This window comes from Octopus bimaculoides, chromosome Z, assembly GCF_046866305.1.
Source record: "Octopus bimaculoides isolate indiv1 chromosome Z, ASM4686630v1, whole genome shotgun sequence".
In the NCBI taxonomy this organism is placed as follows: domain Eukaryota; kingdom Metazoa; phylum Mollusca; class Cephalopoda; order Octopoda; family Octopodidae; genus Octopus; species Octopus bimaculoides.
This window is the reverse complement of record NC_142944.1, coordinates 19,728,828-19,746,246: the sequence shown is the minus strand read 5'-3', so window position 1 is coordinate 19,746,246 and position 17,419 is coordinate 19,728,828. Positions and strand designations below refer to the sequence as shown.

At 42.2% G+C, this 17,419-nt stretch overlaps 1 protein-coding gene across 1 annotated transcript in view; it reads left to right on the top strand.

Moving 5' to 3' along the window:
* Positions 1 to 96: 96 nt before the first annotated feature.
* Positions 97 to 17,419, top strand: part of LOC149132160 (uncharacterized) — a 26,411-nt gene continuing 9,088 nt past the window's right edge. The window contains exons 1-2 of the mRNA XM_089365356.1: positions 97 to 2,161; positions 2,246 to 3,814. Of these exons, the coding sequence (XP_089221482.1) occupies positions 125 to 2,161; positions 2,246 to 3,814 (3,606 nt within the window). The 5' untranslated portion in view covers positions 97 to 124. The remainder of the gene's footprint in view (positions 2,162 to 2,245; positions 3,815 to 17,419) is intronic.

Genomic DNA, 17,419 nt, shown 5'->3' with positions numbered 1-17,419 from the left:
ACCACTTCAAGAGCACTCCAAACAGATCACCAGCGTACACTTCGACGAACTGCTAATGCTGCCTCAACTGCTGCTGCTCGAGCTGCAGAAACTCAACACCAGCGTACACTTCGACGAACTGCTGATGCTGCCTCAACTGCTGCTGCACAAGCTGCAGAGACTGAACCCCAGCGTAAAGTACGACGAACTGCTGATACTTCCTCAACTGCTGCTGCACGAGCGGCAGAGAAGAAAAAAAAAACGTGCTACACGACTGCTCAGGAATGCTGCCAACATGGCTGCTGTGCGAGCTTCCCAGACATTACAACAAACATATATTATGCTGCAGAGTTCCATTCAACAAAGAGCTCATAGACGAGGATTTTCAACGCCATGCAACTCACGATGGTTATTAAAGGCTTTCAGCTACAACCCTAACATTCAATATGATGGCCGCCCAGATATAAACATTGGAGATATGTCCCTCACTTGCTCTTTCTGCAATGCTAATAAGTGGTCCAGAGAAACTCCTGCTATGTGTTGCGCTAATGGAAAAGTTAACATCATTCCCCTGCAGGATCCACCACAGCTGTTAAAGTCACTCCACGATGGCACAAATACAGAGTCGAAACATTTCCTAAATAACATCCGCAAGTACAACTGTGCATTCCAAATGACATCTTTCGGCGCTAATGTTGTTCAAGAAGGTGGGTTTATGCCAACTTTCAAAGTGCAGGGACAGGTTTACCATAGGATAGGATCGCTCGAACCTGCTGAAAATCAAGATCCTCAATTCCTTCAACTGTACTTTGTAGGTAATTTACATGAACAAGCCACCCGACGAAACTCCATTTCCAATGGCACTAAATTTCAATTGATAATGCAACTTCAAGACCTGCTGCACCAGACAAACAGCTACGTACGCAGCTTCAAGTATGCCTTAGAAACAGAAGCTTCTTCTAATTTCAATGTTGTCATAGATGCTCAGAAAAGACCATCTACAGAACATGCAGGCCGTTACAATGCACCCACATGCAATGAAATAGCTGTACTCCTTCACGGTGAACAGCACAATCCCAGAGACATTGTCCTTAGGCGACGTGACACCACCGTCCAACGAATTACCGAAACACACAGATCATACGACACACTTCAGTATCCACTTCTGTTTGTTTACGGTGAGGATGGCTACCACATCGGTATACAACAGCAACATCCACAAGATCGTCATGAATATCTGAACAAGCAAGTATCCTGCATGGACTTCTACGCATACCGATTTATGACACGAAACGACTCCTGTAATCATCTCCACCAGTCTCGAGATCTGTTTCATCAATTTGCAGTTGATATGTGTGCAAAAATGGAATCAGAGAGATTGTGTTTCATCAGATCACATCAACAAAAATTGCGCTCTGACAGCTACATCCATCTCCGAGATGCTATCAACAATGATGCTGCTCCAACAAGCATAAGAAGACTTTGCATCTTGCCTTCCACATTCACTGGAAGTCCCCGATATATGCATGAAAGAACACAGGATGCAATGACCTTTGTCCGCCATTACGGCAGGCCTGACTTATTCATCACTTTCACATGCAATCCCAAGTGGAAGGAGATTCAGGCCGAACTCTTCTTCGGTCAAAAGCCTAAAGACAGGCATGACATCCTCGCCCGAGTTTTCCATCTGAAATTAATTACTCTCATGCACCTCCTAAAAAAAGGGCAAATCTTCGGACCCACACAGTGTGACATGTACACAATCGAATGGCAAAAAAGGGGCCTTCCACATGCTCATATCCTGCTTTGGCTCTCAACGAAGATCAAATCAACTGACATCGACAAGATAATCTCTGCAGAACTTCCTGATCCAGCTTTAGACAAGGTACTATACGACATAGTTAAAGCAAACATGGTGCATGGTCCATGTGGGCGTGGATTCAACATTAACTCACCATGTTTGAAAGATGGCGTATGTTCAAAAAAGTTTCCAAGGAAGTTCCTACAAGCAACTCAGACAGGTGCTGATGGGTATCCCTCATACAGACGGAGAAAACCACAAAACGGCGGTTTCACAGCAAATATAGGACAGCACGAGGTTGATAACAGATGGATTGTTCCCTACTGCCCACTCCTGTCAAAGATTTTCAATGCCCACATCAACGTTGAGTTTTGCAACTCCGTTAAGTCCATCAAGTATGTTTGCAAGTATATCAACAAGGGTTCTGACGCTGCAATGTTTGGACTTCAATAACAATACTGCCAGGATGAGGTAACACACTATCAGGTGGGACGCTACATAAGTAGCAACGAGGCTTTCTGGCGCATCTTTGGCTTTCCACTTCACCAACGACACCCCGCCATTCAACAGCTTGCAGTGCACCTAGAAAACGGTCAAAGAGTCTACTTCACCGATGCTAATGCTTCTCTGTTGGCAGAGCAACCAAGGGATAGCACAGTAACTGCATTCTTCAAGCTCTGTCAACTGGATCCATTCGCTCAAACCTTACTGTATCCACAGATTCCATCATACTACACTTGGAATGGAAAAAAATGGAGACCAAGGAAAGCAGGTCAAAATGTTTGTGGATACCCTGGCATTAAGTTTGATACTTGCGTTGGACGAGTATACACAGTGCATCCCACTCAACAAGAGTGCTTCTACCTCCGCCTACTGCTGCGTGATGTCAGAGGCCCCAAGTCTTTCCAGGACCTAAAAACCGTTCATGGACATGTCTGCACAACATACAGAGAAGCCTGCTATCGACAAGGACTGTTGGAAGATGGTGCACAATGGGATGCAACTTTGGGAGAGGCTGCTTTATCAGAATCACCTAAAAGTCTCAGGGCACTGTTTGCAGTATTACTTCAAACATGCGAACTGTGTGATCCTGCAAATCTATGGCTCAAGTACAGGGACAGCCTGGCTGAAGACTTTCACCGGCAAGCTCAACGGCTCTATCCTGACATGGAGGGTATCAGCAATGAAGTTTACAATAAAACTCTCATTGACATTGAAGACAGAATTGCTACACTGGGTGGTAATGAATTGTCCACATATGGCCTGCCACAGACATTCAGGTCAGGGTCAAATAGCCTTCCCACTGCTGTCATTCGTGAAACATCTTACGACACTCAAGCGCTTTCAAACTACATTGCTGAAAACAAGCATAAATTACTTCCGGACCAGCTGCAGGCCTACACAACTATTATTAACAGTGTACGCCAACGTGATGGACGAATCTTCTTCCTCGATGCTCCTGGAGGGACAGGGAAAACATTTATAACAAAGCTTCTCCTTGCAGAAGTAAGGCAGCATCAGGACATCGCAGTAGCTGTGGCTTCCTCTGGGATTGCAGCTACTTTGTTACCCGGTGGCAGGACAGCACACTCGACTTTTAAGCTCCCTTTAAATTTAGCAGCGTCCGAGATGCCTTCATGCAACATCACCAAAAGCTCAGATCAAGGGCAGGTACTTAAAAGGTGTCATCTAATTGTCTGGGATGAATGCACCATGGCTCACAAAGGAGCTTTGGAAGCATTAGATAGAGCCCTGAAAGACATCCGAGACTGTCACGCTCCAATGGGAGGTGTTACGCTTCTGTTGTCAGGTGATTTCAGGCAAACTCTTCCTGTCATTCCAAAAGGCACTAGAGCAGATGAGGTCCAAGCATGCCTAAAGTCCTCTACCCTGTGGCATCATGTTACTATCCTCACTCTTAACACTAACATGAGAGCTCAGCTACACGGCGACCAAATGTCCAAAAAATTCGCACAGGACATTTTGACAATTGGTGATGGCAAGGTGCCTCTCGATGCTGCAGAAGAAATAGAAGTATGGCCATTTTGTTCTGTTGTTAATTCTGTAGATGACCTCAAACACAAAGTCTTTCCCAACTTTAAACAAAACTACCAAAATCACAATTGGCTATGTGAAAGAGCAATATTAGCTCCAAAAAACGTAGCTGTTACAAAAATTAATCAACACCTGATGCATTCTCTTCCCGGCAATCTTCAAACTTACAAGTCTGTTGATACAGTTCCAGATACAAATGAAGTGGTGAACTATCCTCCTGAATTTCTCAATTCGTTGGAGCCTCCAGGACTACCTCCCCACATATTATCACTTAAAGTTGGAACGCCTGTTATGCTGCTCCGCAATGTGGAACCACCAAGACTTTGCAATGGAACACGACTCGTGATAAAGAAAATGATGTCACACGTTATCGAGGCTACCATTCTTTCTGGATGTGCAAAAGGGGATGACGTCTTTATTCCAAGAATTCCTCTTACTCCATCAGGAGCAGACATTCCTTTTACATTCAGAAGACTACAATTCCCCCTTCGTGTGACTTTTGCCATGTCCATAAACAAATCTCAGGGTCAAACACTGTCTGTAGCTGGTCTTCTCTTGGAAGAGCCCTGCTTCTCACATGGACAACTGTATGTTGGCTGCTCAAGAGTGGGCAGCAAAAAAAACCTATTTGTATATACTCCACAAGGGAAAACAAGGAACATTGTTTACAACGAGGTGTTATAATCACAACAGCAAGAAAGTATGTACATGATCACCTTCTTTTACGAAACTTCATTGACGTTCATATATTTATATTGATATACATATATATACGTGTGTTTGGGTGCGTGTGTGTATATACATCTCTATATATAAAGATGATGCGTAGTCTAGACGGCGTTTTCAGATTTCATTATTCTCTTTAACCCGGGCAACGCCGGGTATTTCTGCTAGTATTCTATAAATCTTCTCTATTGGTGTTAATAAAGTATATATACTTTAATATAGTTTTAGTGATTAGGCTACTTTTATTCCTTTTCTACCTGATCATTTTCTTATTTTATAATAGCCTTTAATAAATCTAATTTTTATACCCCTATAAATTCATACTTAGCTTATATAAAACAATACCAGTATCTCCACAACTTAAAATAAACTGATTATATTATAATTTAATTAGTATATAGTTAACATGTTCTTTTGTCTCAGTACTCCTTTATTAAATACCAGTAAAATCCAATTGATCAATTTTCATACATACCATCTAATAAGTTAATATTTAAATATATAATATGTATAAATATTAAACTATTTCTATGTAATTTCTTTTCCTCTCTCTATTGTGGTAAAATTTGGTATAAACTCAAAAGTATTAAAAAAAAAAAAATCCTTTTGTTATAATATCATTCTTAATAATGTTCTTGACAACCCTAAATTTTAACTTTATACAATATGGCAACATTGTTTGAAATAGTCTTCAGAAATTACTTGTTTTATCCTTTTCTTAAAGTATTCTACCCACCTGATCTTAGTATTTATAAGGGCCTTTATATAAGTAGCCCTTGTAATTAAGTACCCCTAAGAGACTATAAATATCATGTATGGAGTAACACTAATAACTTCTAAAACCTATAATATTCCTCTTAGTTTTAAAATTGGAATATTTATTTAGAATGTCCTATAACATCAATATTCCTTTAGCTAATACCAGGTATCAGTCTTTATTGATACTAGCTAAATCAGTAAATAAACAATGTTTAGTTTAGGATAAAAAGTTTGGTATATACTCAAAAGTATTCAAAAAATTTTTTAATCCTTTTGTTATAATATTCTTCTTAATAATCTTCTGAATAACCCTAAATTTTAACAATATGGCAATATTGTTTAAAATATTTAACTATAGTACCCCATGATAAAATTTCCCCTGTTTCATTATCAATAGTCTACTAGTGATTTGCCCCCTTAATTGTTAGCTAACATCTTGATTTAAGATTTCCTTTACCAAATCTCATTATATTGATTCAAATTAATCTTGATAGTTTTTTTATGACTATACCCACTAAAATTTCTGTCCACTCGCTCAGCCCCCTTCCTAACAGGCACTGCTCCTTGTTCTTTTGGCCTTAGATATACAAAGATTTGATAAACTAGTCTATAAATTAAAACTGACCCCATTAAACAGTGACAAGCAAAATCTGTAGCAAGTCTCTCTTCCTGATACCTTAGTAGCTTCTAAGCTGAAGTGAAGACAGCATGTTCTTTGTCTATCTCCTTACCTTCTTGGAGATTTTAGGTAAAATTATACTAATATGCCTATCTGTTTTAATTTAATTAAATTCTATGTCTTTATGCAGCTGAGGATTGCTCTGCATTTAAATTGATGTAATGGTTGCATTGTTCAATTAAATGGAGTTGCTTGAAACAATCGTACTGCATTACCTCTCGATATCCTTGTTGCTTATTTTGATATATATATATATATATATATATATATATATATATATATACATACACACCCCTTGTACAGAAAATAGACTCCATCAATGCCATGAGGGTAAGCTAGAGGTAGTAGATAGCTTCTGTTACCTAGGCGATCGAGTTAGCAGAGGTGGATGCTCCAAGAGCATAGCTGTCAGAATAAGATTAGGCTGGGCAAAGTTCATAGAGTGCCTACCTCTGCTGGCAACAAAGGGCCTCTCTCTCTGAGAGAAAGGCAAATTGTGTGATGCCTGTGTGCGAAGAGTTATGCTACATGGTAGTGGAACACAGGCTGTGACAGCTGAGGACATGCATAGGCTTGAAAGAAATGAAGCCAGTATGCTTCACTGTATGTGCATGCTTGACAGAATGTAAGCATTTTGAGAGAAAAGTTAGACAAAAGTGGCATCAGAAGTGGTGTTCAAGAGAGACGAATGCACTGGTATGGTCATGTGATGCATATGGACAAGGACAGCTGCGTAAAGAAGTCCTGATCCCTAACTGGTGGGAACTTGTGGTAGAGGTAGACCCAGGAAGACATAGGATGAGGTGGTGAAGCATGACCTCCAAACTTCAGGCCTCACAGAGGCAATGACTAATGACCGAGACCTTTGGCGTAATGCTGTGTTTGAGAAGATCTGTCAAACCAAGTGAAATCACAGTCATGGCTGATACTGGTGTCACATAATCGGCACCCATGCAAGTGGCACATAAAAATCACCTTTCAAGCATTGAGCCTCACAGAGGCAAAGTGGTTGAGCTCCTTTCGAATGTTGGGCCTCACAGAGACAATGACCAAGATCTTTGGCATTATGTTGTGCTTGAGAAGAAGACCAAGTAAAATCACAGTCGTGGCAGATACTAGTTTCATACAAATGGCACCCATGCTGGTGGAATGTAAAAGCACCTTTTGAGCATTGGGCCTCACGGAAAGAATGAACGAGTCCATTTGGCATTATGCTGTGCTTGTAAAGAAGATCCATCAAGCCAAGTAAAACCACAGTTGTGACAGATACAGGTGCCATGTAAATGGCACCTGTACCAGTAACACATTACACTCTTGGAGTGGTTGACATTAGGAAGGGCTTCTAGCCATAGAAACCATGCCAAAACAGACCGGAGTCAAGGTGCAGCCTTCCAGATTACCAGCCCTGGTCAAACTATCCAACCCATGCCAGCATGGACAATAGATGTTAAATTATGATGATGATGATACACATACACACACACACACATATATATATATATACACATACACGCACGCACACACACACACAAATATACAGGAAGAAAGAGTGAGAGAAAACACAGAGAATAAAAATGCCTTATAAATTATTTAATTATCTGCACGTGTTTCAAATAGACTAGCACAACCAAATGATGCATACACACACAAATATTTCCATATAATCTTAAATCATCGTTTAACGTCCGCTTTCCATGCTAGTATGGGTTAGATGATTTGACTGAGGACTGGCAAGCACAAGGCTGCACCAGGCTCCAATCTGATCTGGCGGAGTTTCTACACCTGGATGCCCTTCCTAATAGGGCTTTCCTATAAGTAGGTTATCTCCCTTGGCTAGGCGGCGCTCCATGTAGACAATTAAACTTCCGGAGGCTAACCCACGCCATTGTTATTGTTTTACGTCTTATCATGGATATAAAGCAGCTTGATGATTCAGCTATCGAAATACTTACTGTGCCTGAGTTAAAGAAATATTTAAGATTATATGGACAGTATGTTACTGGAAGAAAGGCGGACTTGACTGAAAGGTTGAAAGGAATAAAAATTCTGTCAATGAAGAATGTCAACAAAGTAAATTCATCGGACGATAAGTCTGAAGTATCGGACGATACTTCAGACAGGAATAAGCAGAAGCTTATATCTCCTCTCAGTGAAGTATTGCCTGATCTAAAGATCTTTGTAAGTTGCAGAATTTCACAGATAATGACATAATTACCTCGTGCTACGGATGAAAGCAAAGCAACAGTTAAGGAGTGGCATATTTTACCACGACAGACACGTACACAGCATCGAATACCACGATGTGAGTGAAAGCTGCTCTCACTGTATTGTCCGGTGTCTGGTAATCCCTTCGATACCGACATCAAACCCCAAAAAAGAATCCTGACCACAGAGTGTGGGTAATTATGTCAAATGTCACTGGCAATGTGCATTCAGCTGATTGCAACTGTTAAAGCAAGTCACTGAGCATGCGTACATGTCATACGGGAGAGTTCCAATCAGGGGTGGATAACACCTTATAGGAAAGCCCTATACCAACCACTCCGAGAGTGTAGTGGGTGCTTTTACGTGCCACTGGCACGAGGACCAGTCACACAGTACTGGCAACGGTCACGCTCAAAAAGGTGTTTTTTACGTGCCACCTGCACGGGAGCCAGTCCAGCGGCATTGGCAACAACTCGCTCGAATGATTTTCTAACGTGCCACCAGCACAAGTGCTAGAAGGCGACGCTGGTAACAATTACACTCAAATGGTGCTATTTATGGGCCACTAGCATGGAAGCCAGACAGCTGCTCTGGCAATGAACACGCTCGGACAGTGCTGTTAGTGCTCCACTGGCGTAGGTGCCAGTCATTGAGTATGGTTCAATTACGATTTTGATTTCACTTGCCCCAACAGGTCTTCACAAGCAGAGTTTAGTGTCCAATGAAGGAGAGGTTGGCATGGGTGACAGTCTTCGGATTCGGTTCGATTTCGATTTCAGATTTCAAATTTCGAATTCCAAATTCATTTACCTCAACAGGTCTTCGTAAGTAGAGTCTTTAGTGTCCAATGAAGTAAAGATACGAATTAATGAGCTGGCCACACTTCTTGCAGAGGTCACAGGTTATTCTCTCACTTGGCTTGCCGGGTCTTCTCACGTACTGCATGTTTCCAAAGGTCCCAGTCAGTGGTCATTGCCTCGGTGAGGCCTAAAGTTCGAAGGTCGTGCTTCACCACCTCATCCCAGGTCTTCCTGGGTCTATCTCTTCCACAGGTTCCCTCAGCTGCTAGGGTGTGGCACTTTTTCACACAGCTATCCTCATCCATTCTTGCCACATGTCCATACCAGCGTAATCGTCTCTCTTGCACACCACAACTGATGCTTCTTAGGTCTAACTTATCTCTCAATTACGCATGTCCTCATCAGTCATGGCCCATGTTTCACTGCCATGTAGCATGGCTGTTCGTACACATGCGTCATACAGTCTGTCTTTCACTCTGAGTGAGAGGCCCTTTGTCACCAGCAGAGGTAAGAGCTCTCTAAACTTTGCCCAGGCTATTCTTATTCTAGCAACTACACTTTCAGTGCACCCTCCCCCGCTACAAACTTGGTCACCTAGGTAGCGGAAGGTATCAACTACTTCTAGTTTTTCTCCCTGGAGTGTGGCAAAGGTTTTTTTCTGCACATTTTCAGTGTTTATTGCAACTGAGCATCTACCACATACAAAATCTATCTTGCTAGTTAGCCTTTGATATTGCTGCACCTCTTATGTGTCCATAGCTTACACTGGGTACATCTTATGGAGTTTCTACCTACGCATTTTCTACAGATCGAGCAGGGTCATCTACCTGAAGCGTCTGTAGTTTGTCTACCTGCCTACTCATTAGGACTTTGGTTTTAGCTAGGTTGACTCTAAGGCCCTTCAATTCTAGTCCTTGCTTCCACACCTGAAACTTCTCCTTTAGTTCTGATAGTGACTCAGCAATTAGTGCAAGGTCATCAGCATAGAGGAGCTCCCAGGGGCATCCCGTCTTGAATTTCTCTGTTATTGCCTGGAGGATTATGATAAATAGGAGGGGGCTGAGGACTGAACCTTGGTGGACCCCTACCTCTACCCGGAATTCTTCACTGTACTCGTTGCCAACCCTCACCTTATTGACAGCGTCCCTGTACATGGCTTGCACAGCTCTCACTAACCACTCATCTATCCCTAGTTTGCTCGTTGACCACCAGATAAGGGATCGGAGGATCCTGTCTAAGGCTTTCTCCATGTCAACGAAAGCCAGGTACAGAGGTTTATCCTTGGCTAGGTATTTCTCCTGCAGCTGTCTTACCAGAAATATAGCATCAGTGGTGCTTTTCCCTGGAACGAACCCAAACTGCATCTCATCTAAACTAACTCTCTCCCTAATTTTTTGGGCTATGACCCTCTCAGTGACCTTCATTACCTGGTCCAACAACTTGATACCTCTGTAATTATTTGTATCTAAAGCGTCACCATTACCTTTGTAGCAGTTGACTATGGTGCTGCTACACCAGTCATTGGGTATGACTCCTTCATGTATCACCTGATTAACTATACGGGTGACGAGGCTATGGCCGACACTGCCAGATGTTTTGAGCATCTCTGCAGTGATTCCTGATGGGCCGGGGGATTTCCCTGTCTTCATACTCTTAATTGCTTTATCTACCAAGGTACTGTCAATTAGGATAGCTGGTCCCTCTGTTGGGTCGACATGCGGCAGACTCTCTTCCTCCCATTCATTCTCTTTAAAAGCAGCCTTTCATAGTGGCGTCTCCAAACCTCTCTCTTTGCAGCCTAGTTGAGTGCAAGTGAGCCATCATCCAAGCGGACACATTTCTCTCCTATGACATCACGATTCTCTCTCACACACTGTCTTGCAACACAAAATACTTCAAGTAATGATAATAATGATAATAATAATAATAATAATAATAATAATAATAATAATAATAATAATAATAATAATAATAAAGAGCATCACAGCAAACCACAGCACATACCCAAGGCGCACAGAGCTGCGCTCGGTAGTGAAGTGAAAGCACGTTATAAAAATAAAACTACTGAACAATAATAATAATAATAAAATTATTGTATACAGTGTTCAGGTGTACTGATGAAATATAAGATTCGATTTAATGGAAAACATGTAAACATAAAAGCATTAATTCTAAAGCTGAAAAGAATAAATTGAGCTGTTGAAAGTAATAATTTGATAATTAAAACAAAATTCAAAAATTAAATTTTGGAACATATTCCTTACAAGCTCTTTCATAAATTAAGATTAGTCTTCGAAGCCTCAATGACATAACGAAGTGTATAAGTGATAACATATGTTTGTGTATGTGTATAAGTGTGTGTGTGCATGTGTGCCTTTATTTGTAAGTAGTCATTCAAAAGCTGTTCCTCGGTCATGCATTGAAAGAAGGATTTTGAACTAGTGACAATAATACTTTTTTTTATCTATTTCTTAATCTCTACGTACTAAACACACACACATATACATACATTTTCTTTGTCATAGTAACACCAATCCCCAAAAGGGTATCTTATGAAGACTAGTGTCATTGAAGTAGAAAAATCTATAGCTAATTTTGGGACAAGTAGCAAAGAGAATCGATAAAATTTATTTAAGAAGACAATATGTTCGTAATTTGAAAGACAGCCTCTTCATACAAGATTTCTGGGAAGTGGAGGAGCTTCTCTCTATTGAGTGTTCCATATCCTTTGTGGAAAGGGGCCCAGTATCAAGGGGGCCCAGAGCAATTGCCAAAGCCCAATGGTGCTCGAATGGGGTACATGCCACCGGCATGGGTGCCAGTCAGTTCGCACTGGCATTGGCCACAACTATGATTTCACTCGGCTCGACAGGTCTTCACAAGCACAACAAATTGCCCAACGATCGAAGGGTTAACCTTTCTCATTGCTGCACTCCTTATATGTCCATAGCTTACACTGGGTATATCTTATGGAGTTTCTGCCTATGCTTTTCTACAGATCAAGCAGGACCATCTTACCTGAAGGGATCTGTGATTTGTCTGCCTTCCTGCTTACTTAGACTTTGATTTTTACTTGGTAAACTCTAAGGCCTTTCGATTCTAGATCTTGCTTCCATACCTGAAACTTCTCTAGTTTTGGTTGTGATTCAGCTATTGGAGCAAGGTCATCAGCATAGAGGAGCTCCCAGGGACAATCTTCTGTTATCACCTGGAGGATTATGATGAACAAGAAGGGGCTGAGGACTGAACCTTAGTGAACACTTACCAGCACCCTGAATTCTTCGCTATACTCGTTGATAATCTTATATAGTGCAACGACATTATAATTCATATTAAATAAATGACTACCTTCATAATTAATTAATTCATTTCTCAAATGCTCCTTCTCAACCAAATATTGTCAGAACAGTTGTATGACTTTTTGACTTCTCTTCAAATTATATTTATCATCATCATAATCGTTTAACATCCGCTTTCCATGCTAGCATGGGTTAGACGATTTGACTGAGGACTGGTGAAACCGGATGGCAACACCAGGCTCCAATATGATTTGGCAGAGTTTCTACAGCTGGATGCCCTTCCTAACGCCAACCACTCAGAGAGTGTAGTGGATGCTTTTACGTGTCACCCGCACGAAGGCCAGTCAGGCAGTACTAGCAACGGCCACGCTCAAAATGGTGTATTTTATGTGCCACCCGCACAAGAGCCAGTCCAGGGGCACTGGCAACGATCTCGCTCGAAAATCCTACGAAGGCCAGTCAGGCGGTACTGGCAACGGCCATGCTCAAAATGGTGTATTTTATGTGCCACCCGCACAAGAGCCAGTTCAGGGGCACTGGCACGATCTCGCTCGAAAATCCTTACACATGTCACGGGCACAAGTGCCAGAAAGGCGACGCTGGGCACAGGTGCTATCCCGATTTCGCTTGCCCCAGTAAGTCTTCGCAAGCTGAGTTTCGTGTCCAAAGAAGGAGACGATGTTGCCAGTCGTCGAATTTCGTTCGATTTCACTTGCCTCAACAAGTCTTTGCAAGCGGAGTTTAGTATCCAATGTAGGAAAGGTACGCATAAGTGGGCTGGCTACACCCCTGGCAGAGGCCTTGGATTTAGGTCTCACTTGGCTTGCCGGGTCTTCTCACGGACACCACATTTCGAAAGGTCTCGGTCAGTAGTCATCGCCTCGGTGAGGCCCAATGTTCGAAGGTCTTGCCTCACACCCTCAGCCCAGGTCTTCCTGGGCCTACCTCTTCCACGGGTTCCCTCAACTGTTAGGGCGTGGCACTTTTTTACGCAGCTATCCTCGTCCATTCTCACCACATGTCCATACCAGCGCAATCGTCTCTCTTGCACACCACAACTGATGCTTCTGATGTTCAGCTTTTCTCTCAAGATACTTACACTCTGTCGAGTATGCACACTGACATTACACATCCAGCGGAGCATAGTGGCTTCATTCCTTCCGAGCTTACGCATGTCCTCAGCAGTCACAGCCCATGTTTCACTGCCATGTAGCATGGCTGTTCGTACACATGCATCATACAGTCTGCCTTTTACTCTGAGTGAGAGTCCCTTTGTCGCCAGCAGAGGTAAGAGCTCTCTGAACTTTGCCCAGGCTATTCTTATTCTAGCAACTACACTTTCAGCGCACCCACCCCCACTACTAACTTGGTCACCCAGATAGCGGAAGCTGTCAACTACCTCTAGTTTTTCTCCCTGGAATGAGACAGAAGTTGTTTCCTGTTTGTTTACAGTGTTTATTGCACCTGAACATCTGCTGCATACAAAAACTAACTTCCTAGTTAACCTGCCTTTGATATTGCTGCACCTCTTATGTGTCCATAGCTTGCACCGGGTACATCTTATAGAGTTACTACCTACTCCTTTTCTACATACTGAGCAGGGCCATCTACCTGAAGGGGTTTGTGTTTTATCTACCTTTATCTACTTATTAGGATTTTGGTTTTAGCTAGGTTGATTCTAAGGCCCTTCGATTCTAGTCCTTGCTTCTACACCTGAAACTTCTCTTCTAGTTCTGATAGTGACTCCGCAATTAGTGCAAGGTCACCAGTATAGAGGAGCTCCCAGGGGCAACCTGTCTTGAATTCCTCTGTGATTGCCTGGAGGACTATGATAAATAGGAGGGGGCTGAGGACGGAACCTTGGTGGACCCCTACCTCTACCCGGAATTCTTCACTGTACTCGTTGCCAACCCTCACCTTACTGATAGCGTCTCTGTACATGGCTCGCACAGCTCTCACTAACCATTCTTCTATCCCTAGTTTCCTCATTGACCACCAGATAAGGGATCGGGGGACCCTGTCAAAGGCTTTCTCCATGTCAACGAAAGCCAGGTACAGAGACTTATCCTTGGCTAGGTATTTCTCCTGCAGCTGTCTTACTAGAAATATGGCATCAGTGGTGCTTTTACCTGGCACGAACCCAAACTGCATCTCATCTAAATTGATTCGCTCCCTAATTAGTTGGGCTATGAACCTCTCCGAAACTTTCATAACCTGATCTAACAGCTTGATGCCTCTGTAATTATTTGTATCTAAAGCGTCACCTTTACCTTTGTAGCAGTTAACTATGGTGCTGCTACACCAGTCATTGGGTATGACTCCTTCGTGTATCACCTGGTTCGTAATACGGGTGACTAGGCTATAGCCAACACTGCCAAATATTTTGAGCATCTCTGCAGTGATCCCTGATGGGCCGGGGGCTTTCCCTGTCGTCATAATCTTAATTGCTTTATCTACCATGGTACTGTCAACTCGGATAGCTGGTCTCTCTGTTGGGTCGACATACGGCAGACTCTCTTTCTCCCATTCATTCTCTTTATTAAGCAATCTATCGTAGTGGCGTCTCCAAACCTCTTTCTTTGCAGCCTTGTTTAGTGCAAGTGTACCATCATCCATGCGAACACATTTCTCTCCTACACTGTCTTGCAACTCGAAATACCTCAAGTCTTTGGTCCTCACGGCGCAGAACATTGGCAAATCTTTTCTTATCTGCTTCCCCTCTGGCTAAATAAACCTGTCGCCTAGCTTCCCTTCTGGCAGATTGGTACAATTCCCTGCTACCACCGGTCTTCCAGTCCTTCCAAGCCTGTTTCTTTTGTCTAATAGCCCTGTCTACCTCCTTGTTCCACCACCACGTTACTCTGGATCGAGAGGGGACTTTACACCAGCCACAGATCGGTTGCTCTCAGCAGGTTGTCCCGCAGAAATCTCCAATTGTCTTCCACATCGTATGATGCTATATCCCCTTCTATTTCGTCAAATGCTTCGAGTAACATGTCTCTAAGTCTTCGTCCATTTGCAGGGTCTTTAAGCTTCCACACCCTTCTCCTCCAAGCCGGCCCGAGGCTATAGTAGAAGACACTTGCCCATGGTGCCACGCAGTGAGACTGAACCCAGAACCATGTGGTTGGTAAGCAAGCTACTTACCACACAGCCACTCCCGCGCCTATCGTTGACTTTTCACAATGAAGGAAAAGTCAAACACTGCAAGTGGATATGTGAGAAAAGAATTTGAATTTTGAAATGTGTATCAATAAAGCAACATTTTCAGTCATTTATTTAAACTGTCTTTGTAAACTCATCAAATTCAATTACAATGCAATAGATGGGTTTTGAGAATTAAATTTTCTAAATTTCGAAGATTTCAATTCTTGTGTATGAGGGGATCTCTGAATTCAAAGTGTCCCAGGCGTTACATGATTTAAATCTGGTCTTGTGCAGGAGCACCACCTTCAAAGGTTTTTGGCCAAACAAACTGACCACCACCACCTTTTTGTAAACAGGCCAACACTAGTTTTCAAGTGTTGGTGGGAGACAAACCCAAACATAAAGATATATATTTATGATAGAAAATATAATTAATGACATTCTTTATTTAAAAGCGCTGCAATTGTTTTGACACATTATTATACCTTTAGTACATTGGTGAGATGAGTAATCATTGTTGCACATTCAAAGTGTAAAATCTGCATACTTAGGTGTTGTTTAAGTCCTTTGTTATATTCTTATTTCTTTATTGATCACAAGGGGCTAAATGTAGAGGGGACAAACAAGGACAGACAAAGGAATTAAGTCAACCCTAGTGCGTAACTGGTACTTAATTTATCGACCCCGAAAGGATGAAAGGCAAAGTCGACCTCGGCGGAATTTTAACTCAGAATGTAAAGACAGACGAAATACCTCTAAGCATTCCGCCCTGAGTGCTAACGTTTCTGCCAGCTCACTATCCTTTATTATATTCTCTTGTTATACTATCTTGCCATGTCACGCAATGTAGGAATACTGAGTATACATTATCAAACTGAATGAAATAACCTAAAAATCTAACAAAAGATTTAATCAAAAGACTGAAGTAAAAAGATATCTTCAAATTATGTGTAGAAAACAAGTTCATTACCTCTCACTCATGCCTATAATCATGTGTGTGTGTGTGTGTGTGTGTGTATGTGTGTGTGTGTGTGTGTGTGTGTGTGTGTGTGTGTGAGAGAGGCTTTTGTGTCTGCTCGTTGTCACCAGCAGAGACGAACTCTCTGAACTTTGCCGAGTAGCATTCACCCCACTACTGACTTGGTTACCTAGATAACAGAAGCTATCAACTACTTCTAGTTTTTCCCACTGGCCTGCACATTTCCAGTGTTTATTGCCCCTGAGCATTTGCCACACACAAAAACTATCTTCCCAGTTAGCCTTCCTTTGATATTGCTGCACCTTTTGTGTTCATAGCTTACACCAGGTACATCTTGTGGAGTTTCTACAGATCAAGCAGGGCCATCTACCTGAAGGGAGTTGTAACTTGTCTGCCTTCCTACATATTAAGGCTTTGGTTTTTGCTAGGTTGACTCTATGACCCTTCAATTGTAGACCTTGATTCCACACCTGAAACTTCTCCTCTAATTCTGACAGTGACTCATTGAAACGTGGTCGATGCCAGCCCCTCGTTCTGAGACACTAGCCTTGTTCTGAGCTACACGGTAGAAGTTCTAGCTATATATTGCATAGTAATATGTGAGTCGACTTGCACAACAGACGAATTTCTCGATGAGGCATCTAGCCTCTCTTTGATACATTAGCCTCGCTTTGTTTAATACATTAACCTCGTTCAGAGACACTAGCCTCGTTCTGAGCTACACTGTAGAAACAATCTCAGTTCCTGCCAGGTTTCGGTCAAAGATACCTGTCTTCTCTGTAGCTCCACACGCAAGTCTCCCACGTGCGACTCACATGTCTATTCACCTCGACACAAGACATGGTTCGTAAACGAAGATATTTTATTGCACACACATTTTCAAAATGACTGTCCTCATTACACACATGCATACATACTGTAACATGAATATTATGTTACTTCTTTCAGTGCAAAAGCAAAAATCAAAACTTTCTTTGATTTTTGCTGTAT